Source organism: Zingiber officinale, chromosome 10B (genome assembly GCF_018446385.1).
Source record: "Zingiber officinale cultivar Zhangliang chromosome 10B, Zo_v1.1, whole genome shotgun sequence".
NCBI classification, from domain to species: domain Eukaryota; kingdom Viridiplantae; phylum Streptophyta; class Magnoliopsida; order Zingiberales; family Zingiberaceae; genus Zingiber; species Zingiber officinale.
This window is the reverse complement of record NC_056005.1, coordinates 80,158,113-80,181,391: the sequence shown is the minus strand read 5'-3', so window position 1 is coordinate 80,181,391 and position 23,279 is coordinate 80,158,113. Positions and strand designations below refer to the sequence as shown.

General features: G+C 34.9%; 1 protein-coding gene across 1 annotated transcript; it reads left to right on the top strand.

Annotated features, from left to right (window-relative positions):
• The first annotated feature begins 842 nt into the window (after positions 1-842).
• Positions 843-22,247, top strand: LOC122029413 (probable translation initiation factor eIF-2B subunit epsilon). Its single transcript, XM_042588385.1, has 15 exons — positions 843-1,134; positions 1,220-1,453; positions 2,483-2,791; positions 3,835-3,942; positions 7,607-7,799; positions 8,783-9,045; positions 14,623-14,752; positions 15,209-15,270; positions 15,802-16,059; positions 16,142-16,215; positions 16,716-16,807; positions 18,515-18,597; positions 20,712-20,783; positions 21,256-21,381; positions 21,819-22,247. The coding sequence occupies exons 1-15, from the start codon at positions 991-993 to the stop codon at positions 21,867-21,869; spliced, it is 2,199 nt and encodes a 732-aa protein (XP_042444319.1). The 5' UTR covers positions 843-990; the 3' UTR covers positions 21,870-22,247.
• Positions 22,248-23,279: the final 1,032 nt, after the last annotated feature.

Here is a 23,279-nt window from a genome sequence, read left to right as displayed (position 1 = left end):
AGCTTGAACAATCATTTCAAAAGCTTGGTTCATTTTAAGCTCGGCTCGACTCGATTACCTTATCAAATAACCTTGAACACCTTAAAACTCAGCTCGACTCAGCTCGGCTCATTTACAACCTTACCTATAATCTATTCTTTTTCTGCAAACTACTACGTAAATAAGGGATATTTTGAGGATACTACATTTTAATGGGGCCCTTTTGATATAATATATTTTTTAAAATGAGTGCCTATTTAATATTTCTTTTAATTTGGATGTCTTGGTAGGGCTCTAAATGAACCAAGCATTCATGAATAAGTTTGGTGTTCGGCTTGGTAAGAGTTTGTTTATGTTCGTTCAATATACATAAGATTAATTAAATAAACATGCTTGAATAACTCGTTAAGCTAAATAATAAGCTTGAACACATATATGTTCAACTCGTTAACATTCGTGAACAACGTTCATGAACAATGTTCATGAACCATATTCATTAATAAAATTCTTTTCAATATATTAAATAAATAATAAAATAAATAAATAAATAAATTTAAATTATCAAGCTCAATAACCAATCAAACAACTAAAAGTTTTAAACAATCAAATAAGCTTGAATTGAGAGTTTGATAATATCTAAACGAACCAAGTTCGAACCAAGCTCAAGCCAATCTTAAATTGAGAGCTTGATAACATCTAAACGAACAAAACTCAAGCTAAACTTCAAACAAACTCAAACATCTAAAAAATAAATCAAACCAATCTTGAACACTCATTTCAAAATCTTGGTTCATTTTAAGCTCGCAGTTGACTCAGCTTAATTATTTTATCAAATAAGATTGAATATCCTAAAACTCGGCGACTCGTCGTCCGTTCCGAGTCGAACTGTGTCAAATCCTGTGGGAACTCGCGAGCTCGACGCCCTAAATTCGACCGATCCATCGGCTCTTGTTGGTTGGTTCTTGCCCAGTGGCCGCCGCGATTTCGTCCATCCTCACTAGCGGCGGTGCGATGGCGCAGAAGAAAGGGCAGCGCGGCGCCACCTCCGTCGCCGCCGATGACTCGGAGGTTGTGGCTCGCATTCCCCTCCAGGCCGTCCTCCTCGCCGACAGCTTCAACCTCAAGTTCCGCCCCATCACCCTCGAGCGCCCCAAGGTACTTCCGATCCTGGATCTATCCAAGCCTCAATCTGCTTAGGGTTTTTCTTAGTTCTTGACTGATTATTGAATTGGTCATTTAGGTGCTGTTGCCTCTGGTGAACGTTCCCATGATCGAATACACTCTTGCTTGGCTCGATTCCGTCGGGGTCGAGGAGGTTTTTGTCTTCTGCTGCTCCCACTCACAGCAAGTGAAGGACTACTTGAAAGAGTCTGAATGGATGAAGCCTTCGTCCAGGTTTTCCATCACCACGGTCGAGTCGCATGACGCCATTAGTGCTGGAGATGCCCTCCGCGTGATTTATGAAAAATCTGTGGTATGCTATGACTAAGGTTTCTGTTGTCTCTTGGTTGCATTATTCATCCTAGATATTATTTTTCTAAGAAATTTCCATCCCACTTTTTCCTTACCTTTTATTGTTGGAGCCTTTCTTTCAACAAATAAAAAAAATGGAAAGCTTAACCTAACAATACCTGGAGGCAATTTAATCTGATGTTATCAGAGAAGTTGTCAGCTGCAGCGGCGTTCCAGAATACCAAAACATTTGTTATTTAACAATCACGAAATGCTGGAGATATTATGTATTCTTAAGTAGTTGGAATGAGAAAAACTTGCCAATTTGTTATTAAGGTTTGTAGAGTTTAATTATACAAAGTACTAGGAGGAGAATAGGAAGATTAAAGAATGTTGTTCGAGAAAAATATGAATGGACATGATGATGTTTGAATTATCTAATGGCATTTCTACCAGTAGATGAATTGGGTGGTTGGCTATCAATTAACAGATTAATCATGCTTTTATCAAGCTTGTCACACTAGAAATGAGCATCATGTCTTCTTTAGACATACTAGCATTGTGGTTACCTCTCATGTCTCAATAACATAAAAACCCTGAGTGATGCTCATTGGACAGATCTATGACAGTTACCTTTCACAATGATAAAAAATCCAACTGTGCCAAAGTGTGTCCAGTGCCCTTGGTGGTTAGTTTTAACCTATAAGGCTTACCTTAAAAGACAAAATCATGCGATTAGTTGCATTGTGAATTATGTAACTTGATTCTTAGCCATAGGCTAATTGTTCTACCTACTTTCAGTTGTCTTCATTTAATTTATTTATCTAACTTCACATGCAATCCTGAAAAGGGTAATTAACTGTATCTAGTGGATAAAAGATGACTTTGGATGCTATGTCATAGGAGTATTAATCTGATTCATATGATGAATATCTTAATTTGTATTAGGAACAGATAGTAAGTTTCCATATCGAAGTTGATAATCTTGTATGTATTCTAGAATAAGTTTAATCTATTATCTTGATTATTTTATCTTTGCTTTTCCCTTTAGATACGTGGCGACTTTGTTCTCATTAGTGGGGATACAATTAGCAACATGAACTTAACTCAGGCTCTCCAAGAACACAAGGAAAGAAGGAAAAAAGATCCACTTGCTGTTATGACAATGATCATTAAACACTCCAAACCATCAAATCTGACACATCAGACTCGGCTTGGCACTGATGAACTTCTAATGGCTATTGATCCTCAAACAAAAGAGCTTATGTTCTATGAGGACAAGGTTAATCCTTCGATTATTTCTATTGATAAAGAGTTGTTAGCAAACAATACTTGGGTTTATTTGCACAATAATAAGCAGGTATTGTTTTTCCCAACTTTCTTATTTTCTTGTCTATTTCCTTTTCACTTATATTTCTTATTCGGTTACATTCACTGGTAATTAGGAGCACATAGATGCACTAGTCTTACCTGTCAAAACATCCACAATCCATTTGCGGTTCATCTTGTGCACCAATCAATCTGAAAAGCTCGGCAGTGAATGAAAATTGCATATGCATGTTTATGCTACCTGTAGTTGGACACATCTTTAGCAACCTGATTAAAGTCAGGGGCATATCACCACTAAGAGGATAAATTTATGATTTTGACCACGAAAGTGGAGATTGATCCCAAGTGACACATATAATGCTATAAAGGCAGTAAGTCACATAGCATGACTTATTTTTGGAAGTGCTTTAAAGGTTTTTTTTTCCAATTAACATGTCATTACCGTTTGTTGATATGAAAAGGTTGACTCAGTAGATTAAAGCACAGAGGTTTGTTTACTATTGGCAGTAAAATATAAAATGAGAAGAAACCAGAAGAACACAAACTGCAAAAATCATATAGGTAATATATGCTGAAATCGAAAGAAAAAAATGAACCTGTAATAAAATTTTTATTCTCTTTTAATTTTTTTATTTGGTATCTTACTTACCTGAAAGAGTAAAATTACTCTTCCTCAGCAATGTTTATCTATTATAGATAAATATATTTAATCCAAATAAATCTCATTGTTCGTATGCATTGAAATAGTGTGTTAAACCTCGGTGCAATCCATGGGTCTTGACATCTTGTACAGTCTATCTCAGTGAGTGTGCCTTGTTTCACTGGAGACACTAGGCACCACCTTGTTAGTGTTGGTTTACATTGAAATGGTGATGGACTTACAGTTATGATTGCCATATTTTGGACCTGCAAAATGTCATCTCAGAGAGTGCACATGGTCAACTATAGTACTTAGGCACCATGTTTCTAGTGCTGCATATTCAAAATAGACAATGGATTTATAGTGCTACTAGTGATATTTTTGACAGGGTTTTAGCCATTTTTTCTCAAGTGATTAAATGATTTTTTTTGCAGGATTGCTACATAGATATCTGCTCTCCTGAAGTTCTCAGTCTTTTTATGGACAATTTTGATTATCAACATCTTCGCCGTCATTTTGTCAAGGGTTTACTTGTTGATGATGTGAGTTTCATTTTTGATATCATGCACTTTTCATACATCGCATATAACATGATTAAACAATGCTGTTTTTTCCCAATTTTGAAAGCCCTTGATAACGATCTATTATACATTCTACTTTGTTTTTCCACCTGTGGTCATATTTGTAATTTTAGGATTTTACTTATTGTGTATTTGATTAGGTATTATAGTCTTGACCATTTATTTCTTTATTTGACTTCAATCAGAGTCTACATTGCTCAAGTACTCGATGTAGCTGCTTTAGAATTTTGAATTTCTTTCAAATTATTTTGTCTTTTGTTATCGGGCATCACAAATAACTACTTCAAGTGGCGTTGCCTTCATAATCATTGTTTTTTTAATGCTTACCACCAAACTAATTCCCCAATATAAACAAATGAACCAAGTTTTGCAAAGGCCATGTGAATTTTGCTACTGTACAATATTTGTAGTTTAAATCCATATCAACAAGCATGTGATTATTCTCAAATCTGTTTACAATTTCTAGCTCTATATTTTCTGTGGTCTGCATGATACTTTTAACTTGGTCAGTTGTCTGTTAAATTCTTTCATGTATATAGAACATAGATTAGTAGCTGGAGAAGTATCAGGACCTTATGTTTGATAGAACATTCAAGTCAAAACCTTAATAGAAACAAGTTCATTATGCGGAGTGAAAAAAAAACATTTTGAATGCATGATGATTATAAGAATTTCATTAGATAAAACATGGGCCTTTTGTTGTCTTTTTGAAATTGAGGAACATTAGATTTTATCTGGGTAAAATTTTAGGAAATAAATGAAATCAAGAATGTAAAGTATGCATAACATTTTAATTTGAGATGAAAAAGTAGAAGATAGCTTCTTGTATCAGCAAAAATACCAAGCTTGTGGTTTTAGGCAAAGTTTAAAATATTATTCCATGTCAAAGTATTGATCCTTGCTGGTATGATACAGTTTTATTACTATCTCATGCGAGCACTTGACATGTTTTAGTATGCATTGAAGGGGGTTGAGATGGATTTGTTAGATCCGACTAGAGGGGAGAGGAGGTGAATAGATGGTGTGCAAATTCTTTTGAATCTTGTAAAACACAAAACTTAAATACAATGGTTAAATATAATTGTGCATGTGTGTGATCAAATAATGTGTCAAATCTAAAGTGGAAATAATTCAAATAAATAAGGAAACAACACAAACATTAAGAAAATATAACGTGGCTGTTCAGACCTTGCGTCTATTTCATGATTTATAATTCATTAATGTGTCGCTCTCAAATCCACTAAACCATTTTTGTAAATGAGACAATGGAATGGATCTTTACACTACATATGAGATATTGCTAGAGCAATGAGTCATGGAGCACTCCCTGAAGTCTCCTTAAGTAGATTCACCTTAATTGAATCCTTGATTTAGAGCTCTTCCTAGATCAGGTAAATCCTTGACATCGATAACTTCTTCTTTGCTCAATAGGATTTGTTCACTTCTTGCAACCTACCTAGGTCATCTTGGGCAAGCTCCAATTGATGCCAGAGAGCTTCTAGTGAACAATTTAATACAATACAAACTAATAGTTCTTTTTTAGAAACAACTACACTTTCTCAAGATGATAAAGAATGAGTTAATATTAGGCTCTTCCTCATACTATAGATGAATTTCCCTTACTTTATAGATGATAATCTAATTCTACTGAGAAGAAAGTTACCTAAGAGAACTTCAAATCTAAGGATATACATTTGCCTTTGCTTTTAAAGTTCCTTGGTCTTCCTTTTAGTAGTTGAGCAAGATTTAGGATTTTTGTGTGTGTATTAGGTGCCAAATGAACCTGTAAATAGGCATTTAAGGAGCCCTAATAACTCATTCTAAGCACTTGTGTCGACTCACTTGTGATGATCAAATATTATTGTTGGAGATCTTTAACATTCAAATCTAGGTTGTATTAGTTGACACTAATAAATTTTGAAGACATAAAATATCATAACCCAATGCGTATCAACTAAAACCTAGTTTGATTTATATATATAGTTTGGCTTTGATTAAGGTTTTGCTTGATTAAGGTTCGTCTTGATTTAAGGTTCATCTTGATTTATTTGACCAGCTAGCCTCTATGGTTAACTCTAAACCAATCTATCAAACACCTTCTAGGAGACTAGGACTATGATGAAGCTCCCTAGATTATAAACTCTATCTAGAAGCTAAATCCTATCTAGGGGTGCAAAAGAATTGAGCTTGTTCGCTAGCTTTTCAAGCTAGCTTGAAAAATATTTGATTCATATTCAAAATTATCGAATTCAAGCCGAACTTGAACATATTAAATAATTTTTTCGAATTGAATTCGATTCCATAATTCAAATCGAACTTTGATTATTTTTACACAATTTTAATTTAAATATGCTTAAATTAAGGTCCGAATAACTCGAATCGAACTCAAATTTAAGTTATTTCGAACTATAGTTCGATTCTACTCGAATCAAGGTTCGAATAATTTGAACTGAACTTAGAATTTTATTTCGAATCGAGCTCGTGCCAAAATTATTTGTATTTTCGAGTTTCGAATCGAATTCAAATATCACATATATTTTTGAAGCTCGAATTCAAATATCAATATTTTCATGTTATTTGGCTCAATTCGATTCGTTTGCACTCCAAATCCTATCAATACAATCAATCTTTTGAAATAAATCCTAAATTACATTATTACAACAATTCATGCACAAGGGTAATTGGGTCCTTTAAACTAGATAATCATCCACGAGTTCAACTCTTCAAATTTTTCACTTAATTTGTTTGCTTTTAGGACAAGACTAACAATCACATTATCAATTGATATAGGATTCTAGATAAAGAAAAAATTGCAAATATGATACAAAGCATGCCAAAACGTGCTATGATATCAATGTTACCAACACGGGTAGTATGAGAGAGGTCACTTATGTTGACCGGTATCATTTCAATAATTACATGTTCACCTTGTTGCTCAGCATGCATGAGATTTCAAACTATGGATTTAGGATTATGCCAATCACACTGTCTTACAAAAGATCATAGAGGGTTCTTTTCATTTGATAGATGAGACCAAAATTTTATTGTCTTATGGAGTGCAACCTTTATTAGGCTCTTTCCCTTGGAACATACCTCGTGAAATGATGTAAAATATTTAGTTGAGCAAACCAACTGATCCTTCAAAATATTGTCAAAATGTATAGTTATTTCTAGACACTGAATTTTCTATAGTGGTTGCCTCATCATTGACATTGATAATGAGTTTCTAATATGCAAGTTTGATCATTATCTTTATTGGATGAAAGAATGTATCTTCTCCAATTAGAAGAATCCACTAGCATTTAGGAATTCCAGAATTTTTTTTCTAGCAAATTTTTTGTTTTGTTTTTTGCTTTAGATGAAAGATCACCTCATTGATTCTTTAACTTCCTCTGATGTTAGGTACAAGCTGCATAAAATATGTGCTTTTTACATTGAATTAGGTTTACTTGCTGTCCTCATACAGTCACACCTTGCACTCCCAGTCTTTATGTATATGGTAAATATAAGCTTGTAAATATACTTCATATTTCACATCTCTAATTTAGTTTTCCCTGAAAAGCATTCACAATATGATAATCAAATGAACTTTACCTTACTGGTATCACCTGATGATATATTGCAGATCATGGGCTACAAGATTTTTACCCATGAAATTCATTCAAGTTATGCTGCAAGAATAGATAATTTCAGGAGCTATGGTACAATTAGTAAGGACATACTGCAAAGGTGGGCATATCCTTTGGTGCCAAATTTTCAATACTTTGGGATTTCATCAAAGGTGAAGCTAGACAGACAGGGAGTATACAGCGCACCTGGTAAATGCCTAACATTGATTAAAAGTTACTTATTCCTGATCCTTTCTTTGTCTTGGATGGTAATCACGTCTATGATTTTTTTGCTTCAATGGAAAGTATTTGATGTGGTGTAGTAGTCTCTAGATTATTGATTGAATAATTTTTGTAGGACATTCTAAACCCTCTAAGTGAACAAAAGGTGGTGGACAACCATTGCTAATACTATAGATGAGCATCTTCACTTGCATGATATCTCTTTGCTATGCCTTCGCCTTGGGTTGGACACTTGTTCTCAAGTCCATCGGTTGTAGCCATTAGTATTTTGATGACAGTTTATGAGTCCAGCTCTTTGATTGCTTGGACTGGTCTCAACATCATTAATTTGGTGGGGAATTTGTTGGAATAGTAGAACCTTAGTTGGACTAAGCCGTTTTTCTTAATTTGTTTGAATCCTGCTGATCCCTAGTTTCCTTCCCATTTTTTTGGTTAATTACGTATCCTTCTGTTTTGTTTGATGGTTATGGATTTTAGATGTGTTTTATACATGCTATTTGTCCTAATTCATTTCAGTTCAATTTCAAGACATTTCAATCATTACTAAATCAATTTACCTCTAGGCTATTTTTTTTTTTTGGCAAAATTCAAGTTATTTTAAAAAGAACAGGGAAGCTCTCGCCAATGTGGGATCTCGGGGAAGGGTTGGACCACATTGGGTCTATTGTATGCAGCCTAACCTTACATTGCAAAAGACTATTTCCGCGTCTTGAACCCATGACCACAAGGTCACACACTCTCTTTCATTCAAGTTATTCAAGTAGGATAAAAAAGTTGAACCGGGAATGTTGATCAATTATCACAAATTCTATGACCAATCAGAAACTTGCTTCTTGTATTACTTCAATAACCATTGCCTTTTTTCTGGTTGCTTCCTGAATGTGTTTAGTTTTCATGGGAGTTAAATTTATTTTCTTTTTGTTTATTTACTGTTATTTTTTCCCCTTCAGATGTTGTTCAGTCACGATCTGCACGAATAGGTGCCACTACCCTGATTGGAAGTGGCACTACAATTGGAAACCATACTGGTATATCCAACTCAGTAGTTGGTCGAGGTTGTACTATTGGGAACAATGTATGCATCGATGGTTGTTACATTTGGGATAATGTCATTATAGAGGATGGTTGCAGATTAAATCATGCTATAGTTTGTGATGGTGTTCATCTAAGTGCAGGGGTAGTCTTGGAACCTGGAGTCATATTGTCATTCAAGGTAATGGTGCTTATACTTGGTTCTCCATTGGTACCTATTTTTTTGTAGTTGATAATTAATTATTGTTACTTTTTCTTGTTTACCATAACCTGGATCATAGTATCAATATGTCCTATTGTTTGTTACAAGTGTTAGCAATTAATGAGTTTAGATCTACATTACTTGTTACTACGGGGTGTTGTTATATATACATGCCTCGTTATATATTTTAATTCTACAATTTTGAAGTTTGTACATGAGAAATATTGTATTGACTAAAGGTATGTATTACATGAGTATATTAAAGACTAATAACACAACCTTGAGCCTTAAATATAAATGTGATAATGTGAAACTAAACTCAGTCCTATAATCACGGTTTAAAATGATATGTGTTGACGGATGACTTATATTTGGATGAAGGTCCATGCGAGGGATGTCATGGAAGAAAAATTTGTTAAGATTTTTCGTAATAAAATTTTATTACGGTTTTATATAACAGAATTCTGTTACGATTTTATATAACAAAATTCTGTTACGATTTTTCATAATAGAATTCTGTTGCGGTTTTTCATAACAGAAATCTGTTATGATTTTACCGGATTTGGGATTTTTGCACTATTTATAAGGATTATTGTAAACATATTGTAACAATCACAAGAATCATTGAATGTGATTCTATTGTATAGAGAGAATTCTAATAAAGCTTCGGCTGAAGTAGGCACATCGCCGAACCACGGCAACTCTTCTTTTTCCTCGTGTTTACTCCTTTTTGTGCGCCTTTGTCTTGTTGCTCTGCGTGATCTCTTTCTCTCTTCCTCTTCTTCCGCACGTTAGAGATTGAGAGGTGTTGCCCCCTTCTTTACGCAACAATTGGTATCAGAGCTACATGGTTTGGCGGATTTCTTTAACATGTCGAGGACGATTTCTACGAAGTTTGATATGGTGAAGTTTGACGGAACTGGAAACTTCGGATTATGACAAAGAAGGGTCAAGGACTTGTTGGTGCAACAAGGCATGGTGAAGGCGCTAGGAGAAAGGAAACCGGAAAGCATGGAGAGATCAGATTGGGAAGAACTTCAGGCGAAGGCAGTTGCAACAATTAGACTTTGTCTTACAGATGATGTGATGTACTTATGGACGAGGAGTCATCGGTGGCAGTTTGGCAAAATCTGGAAAGTCGGTACATGTCAGTCATTGACAAACAAGCTGTATCTAAAGCAGAAATTATTTGGGCTAAAGAATCTAAGCCGCATATCAACGTATTCAACCAGATTGTGAGTGATCTAAAGTGGGTTGATGTGAAGATCGAAGATGAAGACAAGACGCTGATGTTGTTGAATTCTCTACTTTCATCTCCTATGTACGAGAATTTGGTTACTACTTTGATATGGGATAAGGAAACTCTTAAATTGGAGGAGATCACAGGTGCGTTGCTAGATTTTCACCAAAGGAAGAAAACAAGCGATGACGGATGTGGAAGTTTCTCAGAGAGGACTTGTGGTACCTAGCAACCAAGAGCGTGGTAGGAGCAAATCTTCACATGGATCGGGTAAGGACAATAAAGCTTGTTCTAAGTTGAGAAGAAAGAAGGTGATCACGTACTACAAGTGTGGAGACAAAGGTCATATGAAGAGAGATTGTCCAGAGATAAAGAAACATGTTGCAGAGAAAGTCTACAAACATTGTTGATGTGGAAAATTCAAAGAGCAGTGATGGAGATATGCTATCAGTTATGCCGAGTTCAGAGCAACTGACGGATGCATGGATCTTAGACTCTGCATGTTCATATCACATGACTCCAAACAAGGAGTGGTTTGACACCAATAGGGCAGTGGATTCTGGTTTAGTATTGACGGGAAGCGATGCATCATGTAGAGTTATCAGCATAGGGAATGTCAGAATCAAGATGTTTGATGGTGTGATCAGAACCCTATATGATGTCAGATATATACCAGAGCTAAAGAAGAATTTAATCTCACTAGACACACTGGATGATATTGGTTGTAATTATAAATAGCAGGGTGATAAAAGTCAGCAAGGGAGCTCTAATGGTAATGAAAGGACAAAAGTTAGCAGGAAACATCTATAAGTTGATAGAGACTAAGTGGAGTCGTCTCGGTGGAGTTTGAATCAGACAATATTGTCTTGTGGCATATGCGACTAGGGCATATGGGTGAATGTGGGATGCTAGAACTTCACAAGAGAGATTTGTTGAAGGGTGTCATGATCTGCAAGCTTGAATTCTGCAAATTCTGTGTTCTTGGGAAAAGGACAAAGTATAATTCAAGACGACAACAAACAAGACGAAGGGGGTTCTAGACTACGTACCTACGGATCTCTCGGGACCAGCCAGTGTAGCATCACGTGGAGGACACTTGTATTTTGTGAGTTTTACTGATGATTACTCACGAAAGGTCTGGGTATACTTTATGCGTCACAAGTCGGAAACTTTTGCAAAGTTTAAATTGTGAAAAACTGAAGTGGAGAACCAGACCGGAAGGAAGATCAAATGCCTTAGGTCAGACAATGGGACTGAGTACACAGATTCAAAGTTTCAGGAATTTTGTGAGCAGCATGGAATAATGAGGCATTTCTCGGTTCGCAGGACATCTCAGCAGAACGGGGTAGCAGAAAGATTGAACAGGCAATCATTGAGAAGGTAAGATATGCTAGGCTGAATGCAAAGCAAGCAAAGAATTTCTGGGCAGAAGTGGTTAACATGACATGTTATCTCATTAATAGATCACCAAGGGTAGCACTAGAAGACCAAGTGTCAAAGGAAGTATGGACAGGAAATCAAGTAAATTATTCTTATCTTCGAATTTTTGGATGTCCAGCTTATATATACATATCTAGTGAGGAAAGATTTGGATGCGAAGTCAAAGCAATGCATTTTTCTAGGGTATCAGAAATGAGTTAAATGCTTCAAGCTTTGGGATCCTAAGGCAAGTAAGGTGGTGATTAGCAAAGATGTGGTGTTTGACGAGAAGGCTATGCTACATTGTACTCAGGAAGAAGGAAAGGAAATACCACATAGCAACATGGAGAAAGATGTTGTGCAGGTAGAGCTAGAGACTCATGACCTCGATGATTCTAGCTCAGAGCATACGGAGCATCACACTATAGCTGGTGGCAAAACGAGACGAGTTGTAAAGCCACCCACCAGATACGGATTCGAAGACTTGGTACCTTATGCCCTTATCACTAGTAGTGGAGACCCTACATCTTTTCAGGAGGCGATACACAGCTCTGAGAAGGACAAGTGGACGAGTGCTATGGCGAAGAAGATGAAAGAGGTCGACAAATTAAAGAGGCTACTGAGCAAGGAATTTGACATGAAAGATTTGGGAGAGACTAAGAAGATTCTTAGGATGGAGATTCACAGAGATAAAGCTGCAGGGAAATTATGGTTGTCTCAACGTAGCTATGTGGAGAAGGTGTTGGATAGGTTCAACATGAAGAATGCCAAGTCGGTGAGCACACCCCTGGAGTAACACTTTAAGTTATCCTGTACACAATGTCCAAAGACGGATGTCGAGATCCAAGAGATGTCAAAGGTTCCTTATGCAGTACAGTTGGTTGTCTGATGTATGCCATGCTTTGTACGAGACAGAATTTGGCGCAAGCATTTAGTATAATGAGCAAGTTTCTTTCAAATCCTGGTCGACCACATTGGGATGCAGTGAAGTGGATTTTTAGATACTTGAGAAATACAACTGATTATGACATCATATTCCGTAGACAACTAGAAGATCTTTTAGTTGCTGGGTACGTAGATGCAGATTATGCAATGACAGAAGATCTACTATAGGATACGTGTTCACTGTGGCAGGAGGACCTATCTGTTAGGAATCTATGATACAATCTATTGTTGCATTGTCTACTATGGAGTCAGAGTATATGGTAGTAGCTGAAGCAGCGAAGGAAGCTTTATGGCTTATAGGATTGGTCAGAGAACTCGATGTTCAGCAAGGTAGAGTCAAGTTGTTATGCGATAGTCAGAGTCTATCTATTTGGTGAAGAATCAAGTGTATCATGCGAGAACCAAATACATTAATGTGAGGTTTCACAAATCAGAGAGTTGATTGCTTTCAGGAAAATTCAACTTGAGAAGGTTCACACTGCAGACAATGCTGCAGACATGCTGACAAAGCCAATGACCACAAAGAAGTTCAAGCATTGCTTGAACTTATCCATATCTCTAGATGCTACAGGAAAGATGACTAGACCCAGAGATTCAGGTGGAGTTTTGTTTAGATACTCGTGTTCTTCGAAGGGGTCAATATTCGCCAAAGTGGAGATTGTTGACGGATGAATCATATTTGGATGAAGGTCAAGGCGGTTGATGTCATGGAAGAAAAATCTATTACGATTTTATATAACAGAATTTTGTTACGGCTTTATATAACAAAATTCTATTACGATTTTTCATAACAGAATTCTGTTGCGGTTTTTCATAACAGAAATTTGTTACGATTTTACCGGGTCTGGGGTTTATGTACTATTTATAAGGATCATTGTAAACCTATTGTAATAATCACAAGAATCATTGAATGTGATTCTCTTGTATAGAGAGAATTTTAATAAAACTTTAGCCGTTTTTGTGGAGTAGGCATACCGCCGAACCACGATAACTCTTCTTCTTCTTCTTCCTCGTGTTTGCTTCTTTCTGTGCGTCTTTGTCTTGTTGCTCCGCGCGATCGCTGTCTCTCTTCCTCTTCTTCTGCACGTTAGAGATTGAGAGGTGTTGCCCCCCCTCTTTACGCAACAATATGCTGTGTTTGATAGTTCCCCCTTATGGTAAATTATTGAAATTTGATACTAGGTGGCACGCTAACACTATGTCAAGGAATAACGTCTCACATGTCAAAGCATGTCAATTATCTAACACTATAGTACCCAGATTGTACCAGTTGAGTTGAGGACCAAATTTAAGTGTGGAATAATATTAAACCACGCCCATAACAATATTAATTCTAATACTCTTAACACAGTTAAAAAGCTTAATGTCTATTTGGTATTAGAGTTAAGTAACCCTCCCCCTCGTAACCCTCACTGAAATGACACATGCACCCATTTTGGCCCCTGCTCCCTACCCTCCTCTATATGCTCTAACTCCCTACTCTGCGGAGAGGCCAATCTCATGTTATTCATCAGCAGTAATGTTTTATAATATGTATGATCTTCATTAGATGATTTGATGGGTCATATTAGTAGTTTGAAAACATAAATACAGGTTTGGACAATTGAATTTGTTTAACAATAAAATGTGACGTGCAGCAGCAAAATGCCATTTAAACTGATAATCTTTTCATAGTTGAAAATGTACCTGGTTTTTTCAGATATGTATTTTTGTTTTTCCATTCCTATGGTGTTAATGAAACGTGTAAGTGCATATTTTTCACACCTAAGTATCTAACAACTACTACTACGAATTGTTATCTGAAACTCACTATTCATTTATTCTGAAAGCTTGGTGCTTTGAGTTTCCAATAGCTGTGGTCTACAAAGTCTCTAGTTCTAAATAAATTGATGATTTTCACTGCATTTTTCAGTTCTCTTATTTGGTTGATTAATTGGGTTTGCCATTGCCAGGTTGAAGTCGGCCGACTGATTACAATTCCTGCTTATTCTAAAGTTTCTTTACGCCCTCAGCCTTCCGTCCAAGATAGCGATGAGGAACTTGAATATGCTGATGCAAGCAGTGCAGTCATAGAAAGCCCTTGTACATTCTATACTCATGATTTGTTTAATTGTTTCCTATTTATTTACTGTTATAATTGTACAATCTATCGGTTGAAACCAGTACTGAGCTATATGTAACTCTATAATCAAACGATTTACTACATGGCTCAACATTTAATTTCGAGCACTAAAAGGCTTAGCCTATTTAGTGTGTGTGTGGATAAGTCATTACGTTTATTACTAGTTGAGAATGATGCTAGACTGCTCATAAGAGTATTCTGTGCTGTCTAGTTCTCACACAGAATCCACATTCCAATTTCCATTCAGGTTTCTCAGCCATTGTAGCCTGTATTTGTGCTATTAGTTTTTGTTAATTTTGACATGAGGTCATTAGTCTCAAATAAGATTATTATAGGTTTTACTTTCTGCATGTTGGTGTTTTGGTTTCTTTAATTTGATGGGACTCTGATAGAATTTCTACATTGGCATTTTTCAGCGATTACTAGTATGGTCAGTAATAGGAATGCAGAATCATCCCCAGATTATTCAGCACATGAGGTGAGTAGTAGGTATTCATTATTCTTTCTCCATCTAGTTTATCTTTGAATTCATTTAAATTGTATGTTGTTCACACAGGTGATCCTAATGATGAACATCCTAGTTAAGCTTAAAATCTGTTTATTTTAAGGAGATGACAGATATTTGCAGGAAAAAAAGCAATTGCTTTCAATTATTTTTCGAGTTGAACTGGGCTTACAAGCAATTTTCTAGGGGTAAAAGATCTGTTATCAGAAGCAAAATGGAAAGACTGAATTGTGCACAGTTATGCAAGTTAGGATATAGTTGATGCACATCAAATCAAAATCTGCACATATAAAAGATTATGAGAGGACATAATCAAGATTCAAGAGAGGGAAGGCTTATAGAAATAATTGATCCAAAATGTTGGTTGTTGAATGCTGATGATTATAGTGACTTTGTATATTGTATTCCACCTTTCTCTTATGTTCTACAGATGCTAAATATTTTCCGTGTCATTTTAAAAGTTTTTGCCACTTGTCTGAATGATATTTTCATCTTGTTGCTTAGGTTGGTATTTCTGGTGTTGGTTACATATGGTCTACGAATGAAGGGGAGCATGAGGAAGAATGGAGACACTCTATTGCTCCAATTCCTGAAGCTAAATTGATAGAGTTATCTCATGCTTATCTTGAGGAACCTGATGTGGCTTATCTAGATGTGAATGATTTTCTAGTTTCTGGTGAGGTGAAACCTGATTCGGAAAGTATTGGTTTTGATGATGGTGATGGGGGAGATTATGGAGATTCAGCCGATTTTGATAAGGAGGTAATTAATAGGAGTATATATGAGTTAACACTTACGTGTTCATTTGGTTCATGATATTTGTGTTATATTTGTCAACTTCTAGGTGGAAGCAACTTTCCATCGGGCACTTACAGGAGTGAACCAAGAAACAGTAATTTTAGAAATAAATTCACTGAGGTAATATAGTTGTAGTCAAGAATTACACACTTGTTTGTACTTCTGTTGTTGAGTTAAAACAATAGGTAGACTTGATTCAACTAGCCGTAGCTTTAACAACAATCTCATACTAATCAAGTGAACTTTGCCTTGATGTTCCTCATTTCATATATAGCCTATATTTGTGCTTTCATTAGCAAACTTCTGTTATATGTTGCTTTTATAATTAGTCAAGAAATAATGAAAATGTCAAAATTGATAAGACAAACATGTAGATAAACATTGCTGAAATATAAAACATCTGTGAGCTTATTTCCTTTTTCAATACCATGAACAAAATTGATCAAATGATTTCTCTGATTTGAGTTTTGACTTAAATTATCTTTTTGGAGCAAGACTTGTAATTTTATTTTGTACATCATTTCTGGTTTGTGTTTCATTACTTCTACCTGAATATAGTCCTTTGTCTATTATAATTATTTCACTGAGCCATATGGATTTATACCTTTTTGTAATATTAGGTTGTCATGCAATAAGTCACATGCTGATTGTGCTGGGGCATTATTCTTTTCTATGATGGAGTTGGGTTTAGAAGCTCCTCGTTCCTCTAACAGTGAGTGTCGGCATAAAATTGTATCATTCTATGCTATTCTCGGTTTACTAAAATCCAGATATGGATTACATTGGCTTCTTTGTTTCTTTCAAAGATTGGTTGCTAGTGATTAAACTTGATATGTTTGGGAGTGACAATGACAACCATGGGGTTGACTGTTATAGGTTGAAATGTATAAATAAGTGGGATCAATTGCTTTTCCATACCATTGAGCACTCAGTTAACTTTTTGACAGTGTGCTATATGCTGCTTCTTTCAACACTTGTATCTTGCATTAATAAACCAAAAAATGGAATTTTTTATTAATTGATCAACTATTTTGACGAATTTGTTGCTAAACTTTTTTGTACTCAATCCTCATCTGTCCTACATTCACACTTATATTCTTCTGATGTCTCTCCTAGAATCAGATGTCTGTGAAGTTTCATTATTCCCCCTAGTGCAGGGGAACCTTGCATGCAAAGAGAAGTGCTATGACCAAGAACGAAACAAGGCCAATGACTAAGTAGCAGCCACATCCCAATTGAAATAGAACTAAAACATAATTGTTGCCTAACAGTATGTTATAAAAGTTCCTTTTAAATTTAGATGGGCACAAAAGTTATCTATATTTTAATTAACATAATATCCTTATCACTTTATTGTGGTTGCTCAATAGTAAATCAAGAAATTAAAATTTTTTTAGACGAATGATTCTAAATCACCAAAATTTTATTGGACTTCATTGTCTTTTAAATACTAGTCCTACCTGATATTTAAACTTAGCATACATATTCTTTATTGTATTCTGAGCCATCACTTGAGTATTTTCATGATAAACTTCGAAGTTTCACTGACCACACTACTTTTTTCCTACCTGAAAATCACGAGTACTACATTTTCTTATTCAGTCATCAGAAACTGGAATAGTTTAATTGAATAGTGTCACAAAAATTGTAATGTTTGAGCCATGAGCATGGCCTTTGTTTTACTTACTCTCTATACACTGTCTCATGAACAAACACAAGGTAGTTTTTGGTGAGTATTTTTTTTTTTTTTTCAGTTTTAGAGACTTCTCAAAGATTGCATGAGAATGTTATAGGACTGTTTGTAAGAACTTTATTGAACTTGCATCACTTTGGCTCACAAGGTTGTTTGCCTTGATGACTGATGGGATGTTTGAAGATGAAAATTAACGTGTGATTCTGTATTATGAAGCTTCCAAATCGTAGGGAATGAGAATAACATGAATAATTCAATGAAGTTTTGGATAAGGTTAATCTTTTGAATGATAGGATCCTTTCATTAAATCCTAGAAAACACATGAAACTGGTAGCTGAAAATTAAAGCATAAACTTTTAGCTCACACTGAGAATTGGCTGCCAGCTCATATTGGAGTTTTGATTGAGGATTTGTTAGGTGAATGTGGAAGTGAAGTATATTAACATGTTTCTTTTCCTATTAGGAACTTATGCATCTGAATATGTTATGGATTTTTGAGTGATTGTCTCTTCTTTTTTGGGTTTGCTTAATGTTGAATAAAATATCATGGCTAATATGGGTTTATCATATTTTTGCATGGTTAAAATTTTCATGTGTTTGGATTCATATGCTTGCAAATTTTAGAAATATACTATTTTTATTTATGCATCAAATAACATGTTGATTCTTCCAGTTTTGTAGACTTAAGATTTTGATTAACTGTCTGTCTACTATATTGATCCTTAGGTGAGCTGTACCAAAACATTGCCAAAGAGATCAACAAGTGGAAGGATCTTTTGAAGCATTATCTAAAAAGTGTAGACGAAGAGGCAAGTATTTATGTTGTCTCCTTTAGATTTTATGAGCCATATATCTATCAGTTGGAGATGTGTATTTGTTATATTCAATTTGCAGTAATCTCTTATAGTGGTCTCAACAATTGCAATTTTCTATCAAACATAAAACTGAGCTTTCTAGTGGCTCTTTTGGGAATATGCTCTTTTAGCAAACTCCATGTTATCCTTTTTCCAAATATTTATATTGCTGTACCTATTTATCAACATACATGCTATCCACTTATTTACATTTGCTCCATGAAAAATTGTGGCAGTTGCTCTATTTGCTCCTATTGCTTTAGCTTATTAAAAGTGGCTGTTTTGGGAATCTGCTTCTTTAGGAAATGCCATATATTATCACAGACATGCTATCTGCTTGCTTACATTTATTTGCATGAAAAATTGTGGTAGTTACTCTGTCTGCTCCTGCTGCTTTAACCTATCAAAGTGGTTGTTTTCTGATACATTTCTGCAAGAAAATCGTGGTAGTCACTCCACACAAGAATAACAGATAGGCTATTCATTTCTCCAGTTAAATTTAAATGATGTAAGATATCTTCACAGAGTGAATATACAATTTAAGCAACATGTCAAAGCTTTCATAGAGCACAGAGTGGATCTTGTTATTTGATGGCTGGTTGAACTTTGATTGGCTCACTAATGCTAAAATATCTTTAATGCTTGCATTCTCATTCATGGTGACCATCCTTGTCTTGGTTTATCAAATGTGCTTCAACAACATTCTTGAAGTTCTCATCCATCTGCTTGATCTTAGATCCTCGTTATTATTCGTGGTGGTTCAAAATATCTACCAACTTAAAGTAAGTAGACCTCCTTTGGCCACTTCAAGAGACATGATATGTAGAAAAAGAATTGTTGGGCTTCTTAGGTGGTGCTGATAATGTAGAAAAAAAAGATAAATAGAGGAATAATAAAAATATAATTTTTATAATAAAAAAATTAATTAGATTTATTTCCCAAATCGAGTGGCTTCCTATAGAGCCTATATTCTTGGTAGAAGGGATAACTTCCTGTGTTTTCAAGCAAAAGTTTTATTCTGCATAGTGTGCTGCTGCTAACAAGTCATTATGATTAGAAAGGGCATATTGTTAGCAATTTCATACCTACATAGTATGCTGCTGCTAACAAGCAAGCATGGAATAGGTGGTAGACAATCGACCCATTGCATAGTGTGCATTTGCTGGATAGGAGTAGACATGTGGTCAATATTAAAAATTATTTAAAAATATTATCTTGATGTATTAATCCTTGCAATGATAAATATATATACAATAAAATATATTTATCAACACATTCAATTCATATTTCTTTATACTATATGTCAATTGTACAATGTAAACCATTTGAAATACAACAACAAATATCTATTAACGGTGTGTATATATAAAACATGCATATAAATAATATTTAAAATGTCTCACTTGCAAAACGTTCTATGGGTTTCCTTCCAAATTTTTAGGTGGTCACTTTCTAAAAACATGATTGGAAATCATCTAATTGTTGGTTATCGCATATCAATGCATCTTCTATATCACTCTATTTAGTTGATTATTTGATGATTGGATCGGAACAGTGCATTTCTAAAAACATGATTGGAAGTCATCTAATTGTTGGTTATTGCATATCAATGCATCTTCTATATCACTCCTCTATTTAGTTGATTATTTGATGATTGGATCGGAACAGTGCATTTCTAAAAACATGATTTTTTAGTCATCTAATTGTTGGTTATTGCATATCAATGCATCTTCTATATCACTCTATTTAGTTGATTATTTGATGATTGGATCGGAACAGTGCATTTCCATAATCAATTATCCTATATCGAAGAGGAAATTTATCTACTAACTCTATATGGCAAGTCTGACAACACAGCATCCTGAAGAGCTGATGGAAGTCACATCTTGGTTCATTGTGTCGGCTAATATTCTTATTTTTTGACACCCCATAAAAATGTGTGATTCACTTTTTTCTAATATCCTTTTAGTTTCTTTCTTGTTCACTATGAAGCCATTAGGACATTGATAATCCTGTGATTCTTACATTTCTTTAAAATATGTTGATATTTCAATCTATTTTTGGTACAGATTGAAGTAATACTGAAGTTTGAAGAGATTTGCTTGGAAACTGCTACAGAGTTAGCTCCTTTGTTTTCTATAGTAAGTAACAGCTTTGGCAGGAGGATACTACTATTCTTCATCAATTGCATTGAGAAAATAGACTTTTTCTGTTTGGTTGACTATTCATAAAATTGTTAAGCTGGGATATTCTCTTTAGAATTTTTCAACTACATTAGGTAACTTATTTACTGGAAAAGTTTTGATAGGGTAATAACATCTTGCACTTGTCATCTGCTTTTCAGAGCTAGAACCTTAATTTTATGTCTGATCAAAACAAATGTTACCGGTAAGTGATAAAGTCTGTAACCTTAATTTGAGGCTGGATCAAAACAATAGCTGCTGTTTGAGATTGTTAGTCATTAATAGGTGTATCCCCCCATTGTATTTCTTTTTCTTGCCAAAGTGATAGATTCCCTTTGTTTATCTTGATAGGTGCATTGAACCCCACTAAAATTATTTTCTTTTTTACCTCAGTTGCTTGAAGTTGTTTATTAGTCATTTCCTTTTGTAGATCTTGAGCTATCTGTATGAGAAGGACATTCTATCAGAGGATGCAATTTTGTCATGGGCATCAGAGAAAGAAGGAGCAGATGAATCGGACAAGATATTTGTTAAACAATCTGAATCATTTATCACGGTACAGTTTTGAAGAGAGCATTTTCTTTTAATGAAGATAATCAAGGTTTATTCTTAGTTGGTTCCTTTTATTCTTTTTGTTTAGGGTACAAAATTTGAACTTTGATTGGCCACAAAAAAAAAAAAAAAAAAGATAGTAAGCACTTTATGGTTGGCTGGAACTTAACCTTACTGTCAAATAAAATTATTGATTAACAAGGCTGAAAATTTGATAGGAGAATAAAATTTGATGTTGATCAAAGAATGATGCATATAACATTTGCAACTGCAAGGGCACAACATTTTCCTTTGTTTTACACATTTCTGAATGTGAAAATCTACCCATATTCAGATTCTGCATATGAAGTTAATTGGACCACAAAATGTGTTGTTCTTGCATATTCTAATTGGGCTATGCATTCCTCAATCTTCCTCGATAATGTTGGCAACTTTTTGCAGTGGCTAAAAGAAGCTTCAGAGGAAGAAGATGAAGACAATGGTGATGAGTGAGAGATCAACATTCTCAAATGGAAGAATCATTAAAATGTGCTTTAGTCTTATTCCGACCTTCATCCATCAAGGCATTATATTTTACAAGGAATCCTTACAGCCCCCTCAGTTTTGAAATCGAGGGGTAGGAAAGTGAGTTGTACATCTGACTTATTTTTGGTGTTCAATTTTTTTTTGGATACTGATGTCATTTGGGGAAAGCGAATAAGAGTTCATGTTTGAGAGGGCAGTTGTATGGTCATGTATGCTAGTAAACTGTTGTAGCTAGTTCATACAAAAAACATATTGTTAGCTGAGTGACAGTCGAGGATTATTCATATGTTGTGCGATTCAATGTTGTTTAATGAAAGTTCCCCCCCATTTGTGTTGGCTTGTACATATTATTTTTTCTCATCAAATAGTAGTTTATTGTTTGACTCAGCATCAATATATGTTTTATATGTAGGTCTAATTTTTGAACAAGAGTTGTGTACTAGAGATTTTATTAGAAAAAAATGATCCGAAATAATTAGCACTTGAACTCCATGAACCTTAGGTGAATGTTTAAAATACAAAAGCAAAGATATTGTAAAATCAAACTAAAAGATGATTTCATTATTAGTAAAGCTTTATTAGTAGAAGGTATTGTTGGATTGTTTATTGTTGAATATTGAGTGGGGTGAATGGACAAGGTCTAATTATTGATGTTTCTTGCAGAAATACAAGCTTGAATTTAAAGTTAATTACAAGTGTCTATGTGTGATGATTAGAGTGTAAATCACAATGAAGATAAAATATAGAAGAAAATAACACACACTAATAAGAATACTTAATTGATTAGAAGATTCACACATTTAATGATAATACTTTGCCTCTGCCTAAAGATGATAATAAAAGAATAGGGAAGAGGTAAACTTCCAAGAGCTTAAGATGTTGAAGCCTCTATCTTAGTCCAAGATTTTGGATTTCTTTTGAAACTTGACAAGTTTGAACATTGGCAAATTTTCAAGTCCCCAAAATCTCTCCAAGAACTTATATGCTGTTGGCCCCAATGTTCTCCTACAAGTTATCTATGCACCTCCATAATTTGGGCATCCTACCTCCCAAGTCCATTAAGTTCTTTCTCTATCTAGACTTTGAGAACTTTGAATCCTTTGAGTACTCTGAGTATCTCCTTATTTGAGCATCCTTTTCTATTAAGATTTTTTTGATAGTCTTCAGGGTGTAGCACAGACGATGGGCGCATGACATTTTTGACGTAATGGCCGGGGTCGATTCACAGGAACTGACGACCTGAGGTTTACCTTACCATACGCCTAATACATGTGTACCTACATTTATCTTCCTCTATATCCGTGGGGTCAACACTAAGGGCCGTTAATATTGTTGATCTACATTTTTTTTTAATTTTTTATTAAGATTTTCTTCACT

What these genes read in the sequence shown, in the direction of transcription:
- LOC122029413 (XM_042588385.1), top strand. Translation starts at nt 991, where the DNA reads ATGGCGCAGAAGAAAGGGCAGCGCGGCGCCACCTCCGTCGCCGCCGAT. An exon ending in TGCAGTCATAGAAAGCCCTT is followed by an intron (nt 14,753 to 15,208) that starts GTACATTCTATA and finishes GGCATTTTTCAG; the next exon opens with CGATTACTAGTATGGTCAGT. An exon ending in TAAAAAGTGTAGACGAAGAG is followed by an intron (nt 18,598 to 20,711) that starts GCAAGTATTTAT and finishes TTTTTGGTACAG; the next exon opens with ATTGAAGTAATACTGAAGTT.